Here is a 21,366-nt window from a genome sequence, read left to right as displayed (position 1 = left end):
TACTCTTAAGAAAATGACAAACATTCAAACTATTTGCTTAACTTTATTATGTGAAATGTGGCTGATCAGAGAACAGAGAAAAAAAATAAACCGATTTTTTCCAGCTCAAACTATGAGACAGTCAGGCTGATTCAACCTTTAATCTGCTTGAAGAATACGGCAGATTCTTCTTCTTGGCCTCCTTTTCTGCTTTTAGGAACCAGAACAAATGATTGGTCCAGCAGCAAACTGTAACAGCCCGAGTAAAAAGTTTAAACCTAAAAATAAATCCAGGTTAGGAAATAAACTGCTGGGTGACGACCCAGTTTGGTTCTGGTTCTGATTATAGAAGCTGTCTGATCCATTAGACCAGTTGGACTATTTATTATAATTCAGATCAAACTATATTATTTACAATATTCGCTGAATATGATTGGCCTGATTTGTTATGTTCTGTATATCTGGGTATGGACTGGACCTTTAGTCTCCTAAGGTGAACATTTTATGTGATTAATAAATCAATGTAGTTATTTTTATCCTCATGATGGATTATTTTGCTTCATTTTTTATTAATTTTGCCAGCAGAGCAGCATGGTCAGCTCACACTGCCATCTGCTGGTCAGACTGGAAACTGCAGTAGTCCCGGTTCAACAAACTGGACCTCAATGTTCCTCTGATGAACTTGACCTCTTGACCAACCAGAACTAAATAACCTGTTTGGTTTTCTTAACACTGTCCCTTCAGAATAAAAGCATCCAGCCCAACATGTTTGATCTAATGACCTAAATGGTTCTGGTTCTGTTGTCTTCTCAGTGGACATGATGGATCAACAGCCAAAGATCACATCTTCCTCGGTGCTCCTCTCCTCTTCCTTCACCTGGTGAGGAGGAGGAGGAAGAACATTCTGCAGGATGGAGACACCTGGAGCTCACCTGGAGGCGGGGCCGTCTCCGACCCGCTGCAGGTGAGGGGGGTTTATTTCCATTCAGGGATTCAGGAGTTCTTCCTGTGTTCTGTCTGTGTGACCCGACTAGTTCTGGTTTCTGTTCTGGAGCAAAATGAACCAGCCACCGAGTGCGGCGGGTTTTTTGGGTCGAACCCAAACGGATCCTGAATGACGACCCTGTCCTTTCAGATCCTGGGAATGACGATCAGAGGAAGGAGAATCCAACAGAAGTGGAACCGGGTCGAGGCACAGGGTCTGCTAGAGGACGATCCGACGGAGATGGAGGACTGGCGTCTGAAGCCGGAGCTCTGAGGACCGAGGAAGACTCCGATGGTCTGAGGAGGATCTGTGTTCTGCTTCGGTCCGGGAGTATCTGGACCGCTGTTTCCCTCTAGCTCAACCAGAACCAGAACCAGAGCATCAGCCTCCGTCCACCAGGACCCAGTTCCTCAGCACATGGAGTCTCAGCCAGGCCCTGATCCTGAGAGGAAGACTCGCCGTCCAATCAGCAGTCAGCTCCGACGAAGCCCCGCCCATTCCCCCAGCCGGCCCCCACGTGACCCCCCAGCCGACCCCCCGTCCGGCTCCTCCAGCACCCGGAGCTGTTCAGCCCTGCCGCCTCGTCTCCCGGAGGCTCCATGGATCTGTTCAGCCACACCTGTCCGGCCTCCAGGGCAGAGCAAGGTGGGGTCGTAATGGAGGTCACCGCAGACGGCGTCCTCTGCTCTCAGGAGTCCGACCCCCAGGGGTCGCCCGCCTCGCCCCCTGCAGCAAGAAACCACGACCCTCAGAGGAGTCTGCAGCGCCAGAGAGCTCCACCTCCACCACCCGTCTGGACAGGTGTGCCCAGGTGGGACGCAGGTACTCTGTCCTGGTGGTGGTGGTCCACCCAAGCCACCTGAAGGAGGTCCAGGTGAGTCCAGATGTCCAACAGCAGTGGAAACAAGAATGTTCCTCTGAGTTTGGACCAATATCACCGTTTTGGTGAAAATTTAACAACAGCCGTGATTAACTGATCGGGTTCTGATCGGGTTCTGATCGGGTTCTGATCGGGTTTCTGATTCGGGTTCTGATCGTGTTCTGATCGGGATCTGATCATGTTCTGATCCGGTTCTGATCCGTGTCTGGCCGAAGGTGCGGTCGGGTCCGTCAGCAGGAAGCCGTGTTCCTCTGGCCTCCATGGTCGTGACGGACCAATCAGGAGCCGAGATGAAGGTGGTTCTGTGGAGGAGAGCGGCCTTCTGGGTTCTGACCGTGAGTCCTGGAGAGGTTCTGCTCATCACAGGTACACACACTCTGGTACAGACCCGAGAGGCCGGTTCTGGTGTCGGTTTGATCCCAGGTGTGTGTTTGTGTTGTAGGGCTGCAGGTGAGAGAGGACAGGTGGAGAGCAGAGACTGTCCTCCAGTCCACCTTCTCCAGCAAACTGCTGAACCTGGGACACGCCTCCACCTCACTGCCAGGTACGGCAGCAGCCAATCAGCAGCCTCCTTTGCCCAGGTGTAGCTACTCTCTCTCTCCCTCTCTCTCTCTCTCCAGTTAGCCAGCAGGTTAGCGCCCGCGCTCTCCGCTCTCTGTGCGGTTTCGTCAGAGAGCGGCGCCCCCTGCTGGTGTCCGTCCCCAGCCGGTCCCAGCAGGATCTGAGCCGGCTCCCTTACGCCACCCTGAGGTCGCTGCGGGTCAACACGCTGGTTCACGCTCTGCTTCGTGTCGCGCACGCTCACATCAGCTCAGGTGAGGCTGTCACGCTGGCAGGGGGAGGGGCCAGCGGGACGCAGGTGAGGCTCACAGGTGAAACCTGTTAGTGAGACTTCCTGACTCCGAGCCGGTCGCCATGACGGCGGTGCTGCTGGATTCATTCCTGAACAAAATCAACATCATGAAGCAACATGGCCGCCAACTTTACCTCAGGAACTTTGTCCAGGAAACTTAAATAATGTTTTCTGATTGGAGTCTCAGTATTGTCAGTATTTTATGTTAAATCATTATGTTATTACTGATTTATTACTGTCCACATTTCCATGTAGTCATGTTCATAGCGTGGGATAATATTATCCTCTTATCGTCTTGTTATTGTGCCATCAGGTTATTATGTTATTATTGTGTTATTATTGTGTTTTATCACCATCCATGATGGCAGTTTGTGTTCCTGTCAGAGTGGAGAGACGAAGCCGAGTCTCGGAACCGCTCTGCGGTCCAGATGAAGGCGGTTCTGATGGTGCAGCAGCCGGGCGGCCAGCAGGGGGCGCTGCTGCTGTGGGGGTCTGCGAAGGGCTGGCTGCTCTATTCAGCAAACACAAAGGTACGAAGGGTCAAAGATCACAGAATGACATAAAGCACAGCTGTATGTGGAATCGGGTGAGCCGGGCACTGGGCTGATCCAGACTGGGTCAGAACCCTGGGCCGGATCAGGAGCTTCGGTTCATTTCTGCCCTCAGATGCTGTGTGGGACTTCAGAGTGCTCCTGGTGAGGGAGGGTTTGACTCTGACCTCTCGGAGCTGCACTCCACCCCCTGGAGCTCGGTCCGGGCTCTGGACCCGACAGACCGCCGGGCGCTGGACTTCCTGCGGGCGTGGTGCCATCCAGGCCCCCGGCGACGCGGGTCTGGAGCTGGATGTGGACACGCTGTTGTCCCAGAAGTACAGCGGTGAGTCGGGCCCGGCCCGTCAGAACCGGAACCATCCCAGAACTGGGTCAGATCCCTGAGGGGCTGAATACAAGCCTTTCCGTTCTGCTGCAGGTGAGGTGGAGCTCAGAGTCCAGGTGCTCAATTTCCAGTTCCAGGAGGCTCCGCTTTCCCAGAATCCGGCCCATCCGGTTCTGGACGGCTCCACGCCGCGGGCCGGCTCCTGGCGGCACTGAGCGGTGACATCACCTACACCGGCTGCGGCCGCTGCGCCGCTGAGCTGGACACGGACCGCAACGGGATCTACACGCCGTGCTACGCCTGCCTGCCGCTCACCGCCCTGCGCCGCTTCTACAGGTGCCCATGATGTCAGCAGTGATGTCACCACAGACATCACTGCTGACATCACCACCCACAAACAGCACTAAATAATGTTTTAGGATTAGCATTAGCATCCACTAATTACCATGTGAGATGAAGTTTAGCGTTAGCATGAGCTTCTGCTAACCACCGTGTTCAGGGATGTCACTGCTGAGAAACATGGCCGACCTGATGACATCACCTCTGTGTTTCAGGCCAGGTGTGTTGACAGTGAGTGGGCGGGGCTCTGCCCACCTGATGATCCGGGTTCCTCCGGTTCCTCTGCAGAAAATCCTCCAAGCCCCTCCGACCGACTCCAGTGCAACGCAGGTGAGACGCTCAGGTATGAGGTGAAGTTCTGACCCGGTTCTGACCGGGTTCTGACCCGTCTCTTTCTCTTCCTCCAGCTCCAGGTTCTCATGTGCGACACGTCCAGGTAGCGGCAGAGAAGCTGCAGGCGCTGCTGGCTCTTCCCAGGAAGTGGGTGGTCGTCACGGTGCGGAGCCACTTCCTGTGCGACCAGAACAGCGTTCCCCTCAGTCAGGACTTCACTCTGCTGGACCTTCAGGTTCCGGCCCGGTGAAGAACCCACCTGGTGGGCGGAGCTTACAGTCTCCTCCAGGTGTGTGGGCCGGGCCTGCTGCCGGCGGGTCACATGACCCATCAGCAGCAGCTTTATTATTATTACTATTAAATCATTTGATCTGACCTGAGTTCAGATCAAATGATTATTTCATATTTGTTGAGTTAAAGAAGCTCAAATGAAACGAAGATCAGAATAAATTTCATTTAAAACATTTTTATTCCTTCAACACATTTCCATATTTGGAGAAAGCCAGAAAGATGATGATGATGATGGTGGTGATGGTGATGATGATAATGATGATGATGATGATAATGATAATGATGGTGATGATGGTGATGATGATGATGATGATGATGATAATGATAATGATAATGATGGTGATGGTGATGGTGATGATGATAATGATGATGATGATGATAATGATAATGATAATGATGGTGATGGTGATGGTGATGATGGTGATGATGATGATAATGATAATGATAATGATGGTGATGGTGATGGTGATGATGATAATGATGATGATGATGATAATGATAATGATGGTGATGGTGATGGTGATGATGGTGATGATGATGATGATGATAATGATAATGATGGTGATGGTGATGATGGTGATGATGATGATGATGATGGTGATGATAGTGATGGTGATGATGATGATGATGATGATGATGATGGTGATGATGATGATGATGATGGTTTCATCAGGATGAAGGTTCACTTATCAGAGGTTTGTTCTGCCACCTCCAGCAGATCATCAAACAGGTCTGAAAATAGATCAGTTATTTCAGTTTGTCGACAAAATGGATCTAATTCAACAAAATAAATCTCCACTTAAGAATTGTTTATTTTTTTAAGAACCTCCATTTTATTTCTGGGGCTTTCAGCCAATCAGTGTGAAGGAGAATGAAAGCTGCTCCTGATTGGCTGCTTTGTGATCACCAGCCAATAGAATGTGAAACAGATCAAATGTGTTTTCTGTCAGATATTTTAGAAAAATCCAAAAAGACAAAATTTCCATATATAATTTATATAGTTTGTTTCTACAGAAAACAAATGATTTGGTTTTAGTTAAAGTTCTGAAGGTGCAGGAGCCACAGGTTGAGAACCGCTGACGTAGAACTTGGGTAAACAGAGTCGGTAGATTTGTGAATTCTAGATGTTTTCTGTTTAGTTTGCTCAGTGAGATGAGCTCCACTGTGGCGACCCCTGCTGGTCAACCTGAGGCTCTGCTTTAGATTTGATGCTGCAACATTCAGATGGACGTTTCCCACAAGATGAGTCAAAAAAACTGTTGTCCAGATGAGCCAAACTGGAGGTTTGTAATCTAATTAGTGACAGATTAACACATATGGAAAACTAAATCAAAAAAATCTAAACCTTCATTGAAATAAGTCAACAATTAATGATTTTCTACACCTCTAATTCATCACCTTTAAAATCTATTTATTGCAACAGTGAAGATCTTGTGCAATGATCTGGTTCTGCTGGTACCAGGTTCTGGTTCTGCTGGTACCAGGTTCTGGTTCTGTTGGTTCTGGTTCTGTTGGTACCAGGTTCTGGTTCTGGTACCAGGTTCTGGTTCTGTTGGTTCTGGTTCTGTTGGTACCAGGTTCTGGTTCTGTTGGTACCAGGTTCTGGTTCGGTTGGTTGGTGACCTGGTGGTTTAAAATCAAACTTCAGCTCTGATCTCCATCAGCTTCCTGCTGGATTCGCCTTTAAAGCGACGACAGAAAAACCGTCAGCTAATCGTTTTAAGTTCCCAGAGGAACTGTGGGAACACAGTTTAAAGTTCCCTGGGTTTGACCTCAGGCTGCTGGAGCAAACTGAGGGTTAAAAATCACAGATTTTGTCTCTGAGAAGCAAAGACCTTCAGAGGATCTCCAGTTGATGGACTGGTCTGTCTCCTACAGAGACGACCTCAGAGTGTTGGACACCTGAAGACATGCAGGACGTCTGTGTGGGTTTGGATCCTCAACACCAGAACCGACTGCTGGGAGACGAACTGGGACAGGATCAGAGTTCCTTGTTCCTCATACATACCTCTGTCAGACACCGCTACAGTCTGGCCTGGGTTTCCACCAGCCTCTCCGCCTCCTCCCATGGCTCCGCCTCCTCCCATGGCTCCGCCTCCTCCCATGGCTCCGCCTCCTCCCATGGCTCCGCCTCCTCCCATGGCTCCGCCTCCTCCCATGGCTCCGCCTCCTCCCATGGCTCCGCCTTGCTGCCCCTCGGCAAAGAGGCCGTGGAACCCGCTCTTCTTCTTCAGCCCCTTGTCTTCATCATCTTTGTGAAAGGTCTTTGAGAAAAATCCTTTATCTTCATCCTTCTTCTTCTCCTCCTTCTTGTCTTTGTTGCCTGTAAATTTGGACATAAAATCCTCCCTTCTTCTTGTCCTCCTCTTTGTTCTTGATGCCCAGAGCGCCCTTCACCGCGTCCTCCACTATGTCTCCTGCAACACAACCATGAACATCCAGTTTTACCATCAGAGGTTTTTCTCCTGAAGGTCTCATCCATGCAGCATCAATGATGCTGGTTTAATATCAAACTTTATTTGGTGCTTCCTGTTTTGAGGCTACCGATCGGATCGCTCTGTGCCAGCCAGAGAGTGACTGTAAGAGCTGCTGCGTGGACGAGTCCATCCCCACCAGAACAGTGACATGGATCAATAAAGTGTTTCTGACTTTGAACAGAACATCTACATGTGAAGAGCTGACTGAGAAAGGAGAAGCAGCACCTGCCTGAATGTTTCTAATGTTGTTAAGTTATTTGATGTTGGAGTCGCTGCAGCAATTCAATGAAATAAATCTGTTTCCATCTGTTTCTGTGGAGATTCAGCCTTTCAGAAAGAAATGAACATTTAAAGATCTTCACTTCTGGTTCCTCCTCATTAGAACTTAAACACCTGAGAAAGCAGCAGCAGGTGTTTCTACGTAGAAACATGGCGTCCAGATCAGCATCAGAAGTTCATCTGGTCTTTCAGGTGTTGGCAGCTCTTGCCTCTGGGAGCTGGGCGATTCCTGCTGTCCTCTTCTGCTGTGCAGTGAGGGTTACCTGCTAGCCCCGCCCACCAGCCTAGCCCCGCCCACCAGCCTAGCCCCGCCCACTACCCTAGCCCCGCCCACTACCCTAGCCCCGCCCACCAGCCTAGCCCCGCCCACCAGCCTAGCCCCGCCCACTACCCTAGCCCCGCCCACCCTAGCCCCCGCCCACCAGTCTAGCCCCGCCCACCACCCTATCCCCGCCCACCACCCTAGCGCCCCCCCCCCCCCCTCATGTCTGCACGTTAACAGTGACCCCCCCCCCTCCCTCCCCCACATTTCAACAAAATACATCAGAGTCTGCAGCTTGGACTTTATAAAGATCAGTGATCAACCAGAACACTGCAATAGCTCAGGTCCAGAACAGCCCAGAACCAGAACCAGAACCAGAACCTGGAAACTGATAAACATCTGTAACCATGGCAACTATAAGCAGGTCAAAGTTCAGGTACTGTAGGAGAGGCTGGACGGGACGGTACCGGGACGGTCCAGGAGACGGGATAGAGGACGGGACAGTTTGATTTAAAGCTGCTGGTACCAGCTTTAAAGAAAAATAAGGATAGGTAGGTTTTGATTGTACCTTGTTGAATGTTGCTTGTAGTTGTGACGGGATGAAGAATCAGGGAGAAAGCTGCTTTTGGTCCTGATTTTTCTAGTCAAGTTTGATCAACGATTTGGGTTGCAATAGTTTGACCTAGGTGCAGAATGTGAGGGAAAAACCCTAGCATATTGGAGAAGTGATGGGGAGTAGGTTTGGGGGTCTGTTTAAATTGTAACCTCTGATTGGTTACTTGAGTCTGATCCCGCCCTTCTACCTGGACGATTCTGTTCCTGAGATTTTAAAAAGCAGACTGACTCACAGAGAACCGGAGAACCCGACCTGCCTTGGTTCTGTTTGGGTTCTATCTCTTCCAGAACCACCTGGTCCAGGTGTGAACTCTGCCCCAGAGAGCTGAGGAGCCTCAGGTCCTCCCAGAAGCCCAGAGAGCTCACCTGCCCAGGTGAGTCCTCCAGGTCGGTACTCACCCACTTTCTCCCCGATGAAGCCGGCCATTCTATCCATCTTCACTGCGTCTCCGCGTCCAACGCCGTCCAAATCTGAGGACGCCACTCAGGTGACTCTGGATGGCAGTCGAGGAAACAGGTGTGTCTGCAGGCCGGCCAACCTGTTCCACCTGCTGCCTCCTTCTGAGCATGCTCAGTACGGCTGACAGGTGGGGACGAGTCCTGCTCCTCCCAGTCTGTGAGAATCTAATCCCAGTGAAACTGTGACACATGAACTCATGTTTGGATTTTCCACTGACTTCCAAACCCTGAAGGCAACAGCAGCCTGGACACACACACACACACACACACACACACAGCAGCCTGGACACACACACACACACACACACACACACACACACACACAGCAGCCTGGACACACACACACACACACACACACACACAGCAGCCTGGACACACACACACACACACAGCAGCCTGGACACACACACACACACACACACACACACAGCAGCCTGGACACACACACACACACACAGCAGCCTGGACACACACACACACACACACACACACACACACAGCAGCCTGGACACACACACACACACACAGCAGCCTGGACACACACACACACACACACACACACACACACAGCAGCCTGGACACACACACACACACACACACACACACACAGCAGCCTGGACACACACACACACACACACACACACACACACAGCAGCCTGGACACACACACACACACACACACAGCAGCCTGGACACACACACACAGCAGCCTGGACACACACACACACACACACACACACACAGCAGCCTGGACACACACACACACACACACCACACAGCAGCCTGGACACACACACACACACACACACACACACACACACACAGCAGCCTGGACACACACACACACACACACACACACACACACAACACACACACACACACAGCAACCTGGACACACACACACACACACACACACACAGCAGCCTGGACACACACACACACACACAAAGCAGCCTGGACACACACACACACACACACACACACACAGCAGCCTGGACACACACACACACACACACACACACACACACACACAAAGCAGCCTGGACACACACACACACACACACACACACACACACACAGCAGCCTGGACACACACACACACACACAAAGCAGCCTGGACACACACACACACACACACACACACACACACACACAGCAGCCTGGACACACACACACACACACACACACACACACACACACACACACAGCAGCCTGGACACCACACACACACACACACACACACAGCAGCCTGGACACACACACACACACACACACACACACACACAGCAGCCTGGACACACACACACACACACACACACACACACACACACACACACACACACACACACACACACAGCCTGGACACACACACACACAGCAGCCTGGACACACACACACACACACACACACACACACAGCAGCCTGGACACACACACACACACACACACAGCAGCCTGGACACACACACACACACACACACACACACACACACACAGCAGCCTGGACACACACACACACACACAGCAGCCTGGACACACACACACACACACACAGCAGCCTGGACACACACACACACACACACACACACACACACACACACACACACACACCGCCTGTCTGTCTGTCTGAGTGTGTGTCCACCGGCCCATTTAAAAACTGGGACCGACTCCAGAACCGCTACTGATTTTTCTTTTTATCACAAACCCCACCTGTACGAGCAAATTATAGAAAATATCCAATTTATTCTTAACTGTATGAAAACTGATTTACTGACAATAAGTTTGCCACACAGTCTGATTTAACATGGTAAACATGGACACCTGGTCAGAGGAGTGAAGCAATAAGTACTTTAACTACACGTCCCTAAAATCATTTCCTATGTTGATTGTTTCCACATTTTGGCTTCATTAAAGCAAGACGTGTCTAGTGAATTTTTAACATTTTTGTTGGGCTTCAATAGCAGTTTTTTAAATATTCTATTTGTTTTCCCTTACTTATTATGTTCATTATGTTTTCTGTTGAAATTCACAATTCTTATTTTTACTACCAACATCTCAGAACATGTTAACTGTTAATGGCACGGCTGTGATTATTCCTGATTTCCAGTGTTTTCAGGCTGCATGCTAGCTTAGCGTTAGCCTCTTGGCAACATGTCTTTACCAGGCAGCAGCAGCTGACCTGAACTCATTTTCTCAGGCTGCATGCTAGCTTAGCTTGGCAGCCTCAACAGCTCCTGACTCCTCCTTGTCTCTGCTCCTCAATCTGCTCCAGGGGGTCAAAGGTTATGTGGAAACTTATCTGCTACTTTGACATTTTTCTGGATGGATTTATGTGCTTTTAGCTTTTGTTGTCGTAGTTTCTATGACTCTCCTGCTCATTTTTTGGGTTTGCTGACATAACATTATTTATGAACTCAGAGGGGCGGGGCGGGGCGGGGCGGGGCGAGGCAGGTTATCAGGCCAAAGAGGACTGATGTCAGGTTGATTTTTTAAAAAACTTCAGTATTTTTGTCATTATTTCTACAGTATTTATATGGATAATTGTTGGAGAAATTATGATTTTATTTATCAGTTATTTGTTATTCTCATTGATCTTATAATGTATATTTATTTATGCTTTCCTTTAAGTTAATCTCATTATAGAATTAAGAATGTTCCTTGTATTGTTGATTTACTCTGATTCCTTTCTCAGAAGGCCTCACTGACAGAGAGCAGAAACAAAATCTTCCTGCAGGTTTACCTCTTGGTGAAGAGCTCTGCTTCGGTTGAGTTGCTGGCTCCAATAAAACCATCATTGATCACACTACATATTTTATTAATCTTTGTGCCTGGAAGGAGGTTATCTAGTACAGAATGATTGTGTGTTAGTTAGTGAATAACATTTGACGCTGTAGCTGTTTGCCCCCTCCCTTTAGAGCTACAGCGTCCTTGTGATTAGGGATCCTAGAAACAATAACATAGAGGAGCAGACAAAATGTGCTTCAGAGCGGTAGGAGATTGTAACTGAAGCACATCTCTGTCCGTTCTCCTCGCGAGTGAAAAAGAATCTAACTCTTTTGTCTTTTCTCTTTGTTAATGTATGTTTAACAGGTGTTAACCCTAACAATAATGTAGAAGACATGAAGAGGAGAGGTTTTAAAATAAACTTTTGCTATAAGAAACGAGTTATGCAGTTAACAGAGTTGAGATGTATATAATAGTATAAATCTGAAAATCAGTTGTTTAAAGTTGTGTATGATGAACATCTTCAGTTGGTTCACATTCTGCTGTCGTGCAGAACATCAGACAAACATCACTGCAGGAATTGTATTTAAATGTTTGTGGCTGAAAATGACAGCAGAATAAAAACTGAGTGTTTTCACCCTCATGTTTGATACGTTACTGAAATGCTGAGCTGGAGAGACGGAGTCAGAGACACCAGCCGTTAGAGCTGAAATATCATTTTATTTATGTTTATGGCCAAACTGGAGCACTGATGTAGAGACATGTTCAAGAACTAAATGTATTTTATTCACACATTGTTGCTGTTGCTCAAACTGCTGAGACCCATTTACTCTGTTTTTACTTCAGAAAGAGGCAGAATCAGCTCAACTTCCAGTCAACTGATATCAATGCATTTCGACCAATAAAGTTGATCAGAATCTGGCAGTTTGTGAGGCTAAAGAGAAGGTTTAGCGTTCATCCTGGAAGCCATTTTGTTTTTGGGCAAAATGTACGGTGACCACAGCATCACTCCTCCTCTGCCGTGTTTGGTGGAGCGTGAGGCGTCTGAGTTTCTGGTTCTTATCCTGTCGTGTTCAACAAACTTTCCCAGAATGACGGACTTCCTGTCCCGTGTGGATCACCTGTCCTCTGCAGACCCTCCTGCTTTTTCTGGAGTCAGAATCTAAAGTTCAGGTCAAAATTTCATGTTGAAATATCCTAAACAGTTTTGGGGTGAAGCTTTTAGAATCGGTCCAGAAACGACTTTCTGTCTGAACAGGAAACTCTAAAGTAATCGCTGCTCTTGTTCTGAGGAACGAATCTGTAAATATTTTAGCTGTTTTAAATAAAGTGCTGCTGTTTCCTTCACTTCAGCTGAATAATAAACTCGTCCTTCACCTTCCAGCCACATTTAATCCCAGAAAAAATATTTTATGTCTGGAGAAAAAACCTGAAGAGGGAGAAACTAAACTTTATTAATTCAGTTTAGTTTTTATCAAACTTAAAATTAACAGCAATAACCAAACATCAGAAATCAGCTTTATGTTTTAATATATTTAATTTGCCACTTTATTGGTTCCAGAAAACAAACCAGTAAATATCCAAATGTAGAATTTATTAAACCAGTTAAGTTCCCAGTAAGACGCTGGGAGGCTTACTGGGTTTAAAACAGAAATAGAGATGAAACGAGAGGAGCCGAGTTCAGAAACATCTGAGGCAGAGAGGGAGGTGGAGGTGGTGCAGGTGATGCAGGTGGTGCAGGTGATGCAGGTGGTGCAGTGATGCAGGTGATGCAGGTGGTGCAGGTGATGCAGGTGGTGCAGGTGATGCAGGTGGTGCAGGTGATGCAGGTGATGCAGGTGGTGCAGGTGGTGCAGCTCCGTCCTCCAGCCTCCTAGTTGTATAGATTTCCAGCCAGATCCAGCAGACCTCCAGCTGAGCACAAACAGAAACCAAACCTGAAAACCAGTCCAGAGAAACGAGACGGGCAGAACCGGGCAACAGAACCGGGTCCACTATTTGGACCCGGCTGGTTTATTCTAAGAAAAATAAACTTTAATGAAGGTTGTTAATCTTTGGTCCTCAGCAGCTTGTTGATGATCAAATATAATTTTGTTGTTTAACTTCTTGACGTTTTGGCTCTACAATAAAATTTGCTGGATGACAAAATGTCCCAGAAATTATCATCACAATAATTTGGTTGTTAATAATTACTCAATATAAATGCACTGATTCAAAGACAAAAAACATTTAGTTTGTAAAGAAAATGTTTAACTCAAAGATAATTTTTTTGATAATAATGTGATTAAATATCAGGAAGTTCTTTAAACCATTAAAACAGCAAAGGCTGTAAAATCTGGATATGAATCATCAATTATTCTGACTGGAGGAAAGTTTTGTATTTTTCCTCCTCCAGGTGCTGCAGTTTTCTCTGTGGACACCAGGGGGCGGCGTTCTCCTGGCTCCTCACCTGTTTCAGGTAAACTTCTTTGTTGTTAAATGATGTCGACTCACCTGCGTTTTCTCCGTCCTGCCTTTGTTGCCAACCATCACAGCGCGTCTCCCAGACCGAAGCATCCTTGATCTCCTTCCTGCTGCTGCGGCTTCTGCGGCTGCTGCGGCTGCTGCGGCTGCTGCGGCTTCTGCGGCTGCTGCGGCTGCTGCGGCTTCTGCGGCTGCTGCGGCTGCTGCGGCTTCTGCGGCTTCTGCGGCTGCTGCGGCTGCTGCGGCTTCTGCTGCTGCTCTTGTCCTTTTTTTCCACCCATGAACTCATCCACCTTTTGCTCCACAAACTCACCTGGAGACGAAGCAAGAGACGAGTTCTGCCTCGATTAAACTGAAAGATCCTCCTGGTAAATATGATCGCAGGTTCATTAAAGGCGCCACACCTCAGGTAAATACCTGAGGTGTGGCGGCGCCCCGCCCCCGCCAGGCGGCGCCCCGCCCCCTCCAGGTGGTGCTCTGCCCGAGGGGGCGTGGCGCCGCCTGGAGGCGAAAATGTTCTGAATGTTCTGAACATTCAGGCGGTTTTTCGGGTTAGTCAGTGGAACCTGAACTGGGTTTTAAACCGTCAGCAGCAGTGAGGATGAACTCAGTGGGCTGGTTTCTATCAGACTGAAAGGTCAGAGTTTCATCCTCCATCTTCTCCTCGGAGGAACATTATGACTGATTCAACTTCCTGTAGCGATTTCAGAGGAATATTCTGGTTTTCTTGTTGAGTTTGAATCATTTTATGGAGGATTTAGTAAATTTAAAGACCAAAACATGTTAATAAATATATAATGAATAAATAACGTGAAGAGAAAACTTTGGTTGTGTTTGTTTTTTTGAGGATACAGTTTTCAGAGATCACTTCATAAATGTTTATTAATGTGGTTAAACTGAAAGGATCATCTGACTTCCTACCCAAATCTGTTCAATTTAAATAATTAGTTCAGGCTTCTGGGAAATGAAGAGCAAATTATCACAGAATGTTTTTGACTTTTCTGGAAATATTGTTTCCACTAATCATCCAATCAGTAAAGACTAATACCTTTATTGACTTCTTTACTAAAAAATAAGAAGCATATTTGTCTGAAAGGCTAAAAGTTCAGATGTTCCAGCTCCGGTCAGAACCGAACCGACCCGGTTCTGTCAGTGTTCTCTTTCATTTAGCTCAGACACTGAGGAACAAATGCAGTTTGGCCAGAACCAGACGGCAAACAGTAAATATCAGGAGATCCTTCAGACCAGATGCAGCTGCAGCTTTGACCTTTGACCTTGTCGTTTGAGGTTTGTCATTGACAGGAAGCTTCAAGGTCAAAGCAACTCAGATCTCAAATCCACAAAGTTCTGGAACAAAACCTCTAAAACAAAAAGTTTCCTAAAGCAGCTCCTCTAAATACATGTTGAAGAATTAAAGGTTGAGTTTTTTATTTGGCTCCATTCGTGATTCAACTGCAGCTTCAATACCAACTTCAGGAGGTTTTGTGTTGACAGGAATCCTGATGTTTGGAGGGATGATGATAAATATAAATACTTCAGTTTTGAACCTGATCAAATCAACTGTGAGCATCAAACCAATGAAGAAACAGAAACATTCCCAGGATAAAATAAAGTGTCTTATTGAGTCTCACCCGCTTTCTGCCCGGCAACTTTGCCCAAATTATCGCCTCCAACCGCGTTTTTCAGGAAGTTCATGTCTGCAGCGTCTGGTTCTGGTTCAGGAAGAGATCAGGGATCGATGTGCTCTGGCTCTGGTTCTGCTCGGCCTCTTATACCTGCTGGCGACGCCCCGCCGGGGAATCAGGCGCGGTTCGGTTCGGTCCGACCCGTCGAACCGGCTGGGCTAAATTTCTGCTCCTGTTGTTTGACTGCAGTGAACCGGGAGGTTTTAATCACCGACAGGTGAGGAAGGGAGGCGCTGAGTCAGCCGTCAGGAATGACAAGAGGCACAGAACCAAACCGGGTCGGAACCGAAACAAAAACATTGAATCATTGAATAAACATTGAATTCAGACCTGATATTTCTAAGGGCGCAGCTGCTCCACCCTGATGATGATGATGATGATCCTGTCAGGTGGCTCTGCCCTCTGATTGGCTGGGAGGCTCAGGTATTGCTGCAGGAAAGGTGTGTTTCGTCTGCTGCAACAAACAAACAAGCAAACCTGCATGAACTCGGCGTTGCTGTGGCAACGACCCGCTACACACCAAAGCTCAGCGATTCGTCACGATTTTACCAACATCTGATTTTAAATCTGTCAAGTTTTAAAGAAATGTTTGTGATCTACTTGATGAAACATAAATAATCTGAAAAGATGAGTTTGATGTGAGACTCAAACGGATCGACTCCCTGATGCTTCAAAGGTCAAACTGACCAGGGCAAAGGTCAAACTGACCAGTGCAAAGGTCAAACTGACCAGTGCAAAGGTCAAACTGACCAGTGCAAAGGTCAAACTGACCAGGGCAAAGGTCAAACTGACCAGGGCAAAGGTCAAACTGACCAGTGCAGGCCTTTAAAGGCTGTTTTTAAAGGCCTTATTATTTTACTCTATATTCTCGTTAACCTTCTCCTGTCTGAGTTTCTAGTTTTGTGTCCATTTTGTTGCTTTAAACTGAATAAACTGTCTTCCTGCTAAACGTTTCAATGTGGAGGGCAGGAGGAGCTGCGCCTCGGAGGCGGGCTACGGCCACTCAGACATTTAGCAGCTAACTGGTTGCCATGGAGATTAAAGGACTTCTCAAACATGTATGAAAGAATCAACGCAAAAAACATTTTAACGTGATGAACAGCTCAAAAAACTGATTTTAGATAAAAATGAAAATGTAAGTTCCCAGATCTATGATGTGGGTTCAGTTCAGTGATGGAGGAACCAAAATGTCTCCTTCATAACCGGTCACCAAAAAAATCACCAAAAAGTCCTGCAACAGAAAATAAACCAGCTGCTGATCTTGAAGCCTGTGGAGTTCCTGTAGTAATGTAGATTATTCATTTTTGCAGTCAAACACGATTTGTCTTTAATTATTAAGGATCTAATAAGTTTTATCACACAAACAAAAACCCTCAATTTTTCTTATTTTTCTGTTCATATAGAGTGTTGAAGGTAGGAATTGGGAAATGAAATGATTGGTTAAAATCTTATTTATTTCAATTAGTTAAGAAAGAAAACACAAAATGTTTTCCTGGACAGGTTTTGCAGTGTTGATGCAGACAGCAGACAGTCAAAGCTTCGTCATCAGAGACAGATAATCCTCTGCTATTCACCGACTGCATGATTGAATTTAATCACTGATTCATAAACTCCATAAACTGAGTATCGACTGTGATTTGATAAAACAAACTTAATCCTCCAGAATTTGACTCTCAGCTCTTTTGTTCCCTCTGCTCTTGGTTCATGTCCTGGTTCTCACATGACTCCACCAGGGTGTCCAGACCAGTTTTAGAGGTGCCCTAAAACTGGCCAGGGTAATTCAGCACCCTGAATAACCCTGAATTGCCCTGAATTGCCCTGAATTACCCTGAATAACTCTGAATTACCCTGAATAACCCTGAATTACCCTGAATTACCCTGAATAACCCTGAATAACCCTGAATTACCCTGAATAACCCTGAATTACCCTGAATTACCCTGAATTACCCTGAATAACTCTGAATTACCCTGAATAACCCTGAATAACCCTGAATTACCCTGAATTACCCTGAATAACCCTGAATAACCCTGAATTACCCTGAATAACCCTGAATTACCCTGAATTACCCTGAATTACCCTGAATAACTCTGAATTACCCTGAATAACCCTGAATAACCCTGAATTACCCTGAATTACCCTGAATAACCCTGAATAACCCTGAATTACCCTGAATAACCCTGAATTACCCTGAATTACCCTGAATAACCCTGAATAACCCTGAATTACCCTGAATTACCCTGAATTACCCTGAATAACCCTGAATAACCCTGAATTACCCTTAATAACCCTGAATAACCCTGAATAACCCTGAATTACCCTGAATAACCCTGAATTACCCTGAATTACCCTGAATAACCCTGAATAACCCTGAATAACCCTGAATTACCCTGAATTACCCTGAATTACCCGGAATAACCCTGAATTACCCTGAATAACCCTGAATTACCCTGAATTACCCTGAATTACCCTGAATAACCCTGAATTACCCTGAATAACCCTGAATAACCCTGAATTACCCTGAATAACCCTGAATTACCCTGAATTACCCTGAATTACCCTGAATAACCCTGAATAACCCTGAATTACCCTGAAAACCCTGAATTACCCTGAATTACCCTGAATTACCCTGAATAACCCTGAATTACCCTGAATAACCCTGAATTACCCTGAATAACCCTGAATTACCCTGAATAACCCTGAATAACCCTGAATTACCCTGAATTACCCTGAATTACCCTGAATTACCCTGAATAACCCTGAATTACCCTGAATAACCCTGAATTACCCTTAATAACCCTGAATAACCCTGAATTACCCTGAATAACCCTGAATTACCCTGAATTACCCTGAATTACCCTGAATAACCCTGAATTACCCTGAATAACCCTGAATTACCCTGAATAACCCTGAATTACCCTGAATTACCCTGAATAACCCTGAATTACCCTGAATAACCCTGAATTACCCTGAATAACCCTGAATTACCCTTAATTACCCTGAATTACCCTGAATAACCCTGAATAACCCTGAATTACCCTGAATAACCCTGAATTACCCTGAATTACCCTGAATTACCCTGAATTACCCTGAATAACCCTGAATTACCCTGAATTACCCTGAATAACCCTGAATTACCCTGAATAACCTGAATTACCCTGAATAACCCTGAATAACCCTGAATTACCCTGAATAACCCTGAATAACCCTGAATTACCCTGAATAACCCTGAATTACCCTGAATAACCCTGAATAACCCTGAATTACCCTGAATAACCTGAATAACCCTGAATTACCCTGAATAACCCTGAATTACCCTGAATAACCCTGAATTACCCTGAATTACCCTGAATTACCCTGAATAACCCTGAATAACCCTGAATTACCCTGAATAACCCTGAATAACCCTGAATTACCCTGAATAACCCTGAATTACCCTGAATAACCCTGAATAACCCTGAATTACCCTGAATAACCCTGAATTACCCTGAATAACCCTGAATTACCCTGAATAACCCTGAATTACCCTGAATAACCCTGAATTACCCTGAATAACCCTGAATTACCCTGAATAACCCTGAATTACCCTGAATTACCCTGAATTACCCTGAATAACCCTGAATAACCCTGAATTACCCTGAATAACCCTGAATTACCCTGAATTACCCTTAATAACCCTGAATTACCCTGAATAACCCTGAATTACCCTGAATTACCCTGAATAACCCTGAATTACCCTGAATAACCCTGAATTACCCTGAATAACCCTGAATTACCCTTAATTACCCTGAATTACCCTGAATAACCCTGAATAACCCTGAATTACCCTGAATAACCCTGAATTACCCTGAATTACCCTGAATTACCCTGAATTACCCTGAATAACCCTGAATTACCCTGAATTACCCTGAATAACCCTGAATTACCCTGAATAACCCTGAATTACCCTGAATAACCCTGAATAACCCTGAATTACCCTGAATAACCCTGAATAACCCTGAATTACCCTGAATAACCCTGAATTACCCTGAATAACCCTGAATAACCCTGAATTACCCTTAATAACCCTGAATAACCCTGAATTACCCTGAATTACCCTGAATTACCCTGAATAACCCTGAATAACCCTGAATTACCCTGAATAACCCTGAATAACCCTGAATTACCCTGAATAACCCTGAATTACCCTGAATAACCCTGAATAACCCTGAATTACCCTGAATAACCCTGAATTACCCTGAATAACCCTGAATTACCCTGAATAACCCTGAATTACCCTGAATAACCCTGAATTACCCTGAATAACCCTGAATTACCCTGAATAACCCTGAATTACCCTTAATTACCCTGAATTACCCTGAATAACCCTGAATAACCCTGAATTACCCTGAATAACCCTGAATTACCCTGAATTACCCTGAATTACCCTGAATTACCCTGAATAACCCTGAATTACCCTGAATTACCCTGAATAACCCTGAATTACCCTGAATAACCCTGAATTACCCTGAATAACCTGAATAACCCTGAATTACCCTGAATAACCCTGAATAACCCTGAATTACCCTGAATAACCCTGAATTACCCTGAATAACCCTGAATAACCTGAATTACCCTTAATAACCCTGAATAACCCTGAATTACCCTGAATTACCCTGAATTACCCTGAATAACCCTGAATAACCCTGAATTACCCTGAATAACCCTGAATAACCCTGAATTACCCTGAATAACCCTGAATTACCCTGAATAACCCTGAATAACCCTAAATTACCCTGAATAACCCTGAATTACCCTGAATAACCTGAATTACCCTGAATAACCCTGAATTACCCTGAATAACCCTGAATTACCCTGAATAACCCTGAATTACCTGAATAACCCTGAATTACCCTGAATTACCCTGAATTACCCTGAATAACCCTGAATAACCCTGAATTACCCTGAATAACCCTGAATTACCCTGAATTACCCTGAATTACCCTGAATAACCCTGAATAACCCTGAATTACCCTGAATAACCCTGAATTACCCTGAATTACCCTTAATAACCCTGCCTAACACACTATGATAAAAATGAAACAAGAAAACAGAAGACCTCCTTTTTATTTTAGGCTTAATGTCACTTTATTTTTAAAAAATGTTCTATTAATGTTTGTTTTGCAATCTGAATGTGTAATATAACTTCCACCAGCAGAGGGCGCTCAGCGCTGTGTGCAGTGGAAGCGAAGAAGTTCTCTCCTGCTACTGATCTGCTTTTGCTCGTAAGTTGATGTCGATAATATTTGGTGGTAAACAGCAGCAGTGAGATCATAAGGGCCTTAGAGTCCAGCGGATATCAGGCTAAAGAATGAATTTACAAGTTTAGCAGCTCGTAACGATGATTCTTCACAGTGTGGAGTTAAAATGGCGGCTCTGTTCGGTGGTCGCAGTAATGAACTGCTTCAGTTAAGCTAGCTTAAAAAGCTAGCTCGCTTAAAGATGCAGTAAGGCCGGGGGGCCCGGACCCGGGGGCCCGGACCCGGGGGGCCCGGACCCGGGGGGCCCGGACCCGGGGGGCCCGGACCCGGGGGGCCCGGACCCGGGGGGCCCGGACCCGGGGGCCCGGACCCGGGGGGCCCGGACCCGGGGGGCCCGGACCCGGGGGGCCCGGACCCGGGGGGCCCGGACCCGGGGGCCCGGACCCGACATTTATTTCAGTCACCGTGTCATGTGACCAGACACTGAAGTACTGAGTCAGTTTTATTCAAGCTAAGCTACTGAAGACGTGTTCAGGTACAGATGATAAAAGTGCATTTCACAAGTTATAGGACCATCGACCTGTGGTCCCATCGGACTAAGGTCAATAGGTCAATAGGTCAATAGGGAG

The 21,366-nt window shown here is 46.4% G+C and overlaps 3 protein-coding genes across 3 annotated transcripts; 1 reads left to right on the top strand and 2 right to left on the bottom strand.

Moving 5' to 3' along the window:
* The first annotated feature begins 446 nt into the window (after positions 1 to 446).
* Positions 447 to 7,324, top strand: LOC129355951 (shieldin complex subunit 2-like). Its single transcript, XM_055025585.1, is given in 18 exon segments — positions 447 to 472; positions 793 to 998; positions 1,115 to 1,286; positions 1,494 to 1,684; positions 1,687 to 1,838; positions 2,060 to 2,210; positions 2,287 to 2,388; positions 2,465 to 2,659; positions 3,082 to 3,204; positions 3,207 to 3,227; positions 3,364 to 3,408; positions 3,411 to 3,514; positions 3,516 to 3,573; positions 3,667 to 3,771; positions 3,774 to 3,909; positions 4,128 to 4,242; positions 4,320 to 4,534; positions 6,415 to 7,324. Coding segments are annotated over 17 exon segments (1,935 nt in total). The 3' UTR covers positions 4,353 to 4,534; positions 6,415 to 7,324.
* On the bottom strand, positions 4,702 to 6,875 carry LOC129355954 (uncharacterized). The gene is made up of 2 exons (XM_055025588.1): positions 6,545 to 6,875; positions 4,702 to 5,268 (listed from the first exon to the last, which is right to left on the bottom strand). The coding sequence occupies exons 1-2, from the start codon at positions 6,873 to 6,875 to the stop codon at positions 5,219 to 5,221; spliced, it is 381 nt and encodes a 126-aa protein (XP_054881563.1). The 3' UTR covers positions 4,702 to 5,218.
* A 6,545-nt stretch (positions 7,325 to 13,869) lies between the features above and the next one.
* On the bottom strand, positions 13,870 to 15,641 carry LOC129355930 (myocyte-specific enhancer factor 2D-like). The gene is made up of 2 exons (XM_055025569.1): positions 15,446 to 15,641; positions 13,870 to 14,127 (listed from the first exon to the last, which is right to left on the bottom strand). Exons 1-2 carry the CDS (start codon positions 15,507 to 15,509, stop codon positions 13,880 to 13,882), a joined length of 312 nt encoding a protein of 103 aa, XP_054881544.1. The 5' UTR covers positions 15,510 to 15,641; the 3' UTR covers positions 13,870 to 13,879.
* Between the last annotated feature and the right edge of the window lie 5,725 nt (positions 15,642 to 21,366).

This window comes from Poeciliopsis prolifica, unplaced genomic scaffold (assembly GCF_027474105.1).
Source record: "Poeciliopsis prolifica strain line A6 unplaced genomic scaffold, Auburn_PproV2 SCAFFOLD151, whole genome shotgun sequence".
Lineage (NCBI taxonomy): Eukaryota > Metazoa > Chordata > Actinopteri > Cyprinodontiformes > Poeciliidae > Poeciliopsis > Poeciliopsis prolifica.
Note: the sequence above shows the minus strand (reverse complement) of the source record. Positions and strands in the feature narration are given on the sequence as shown.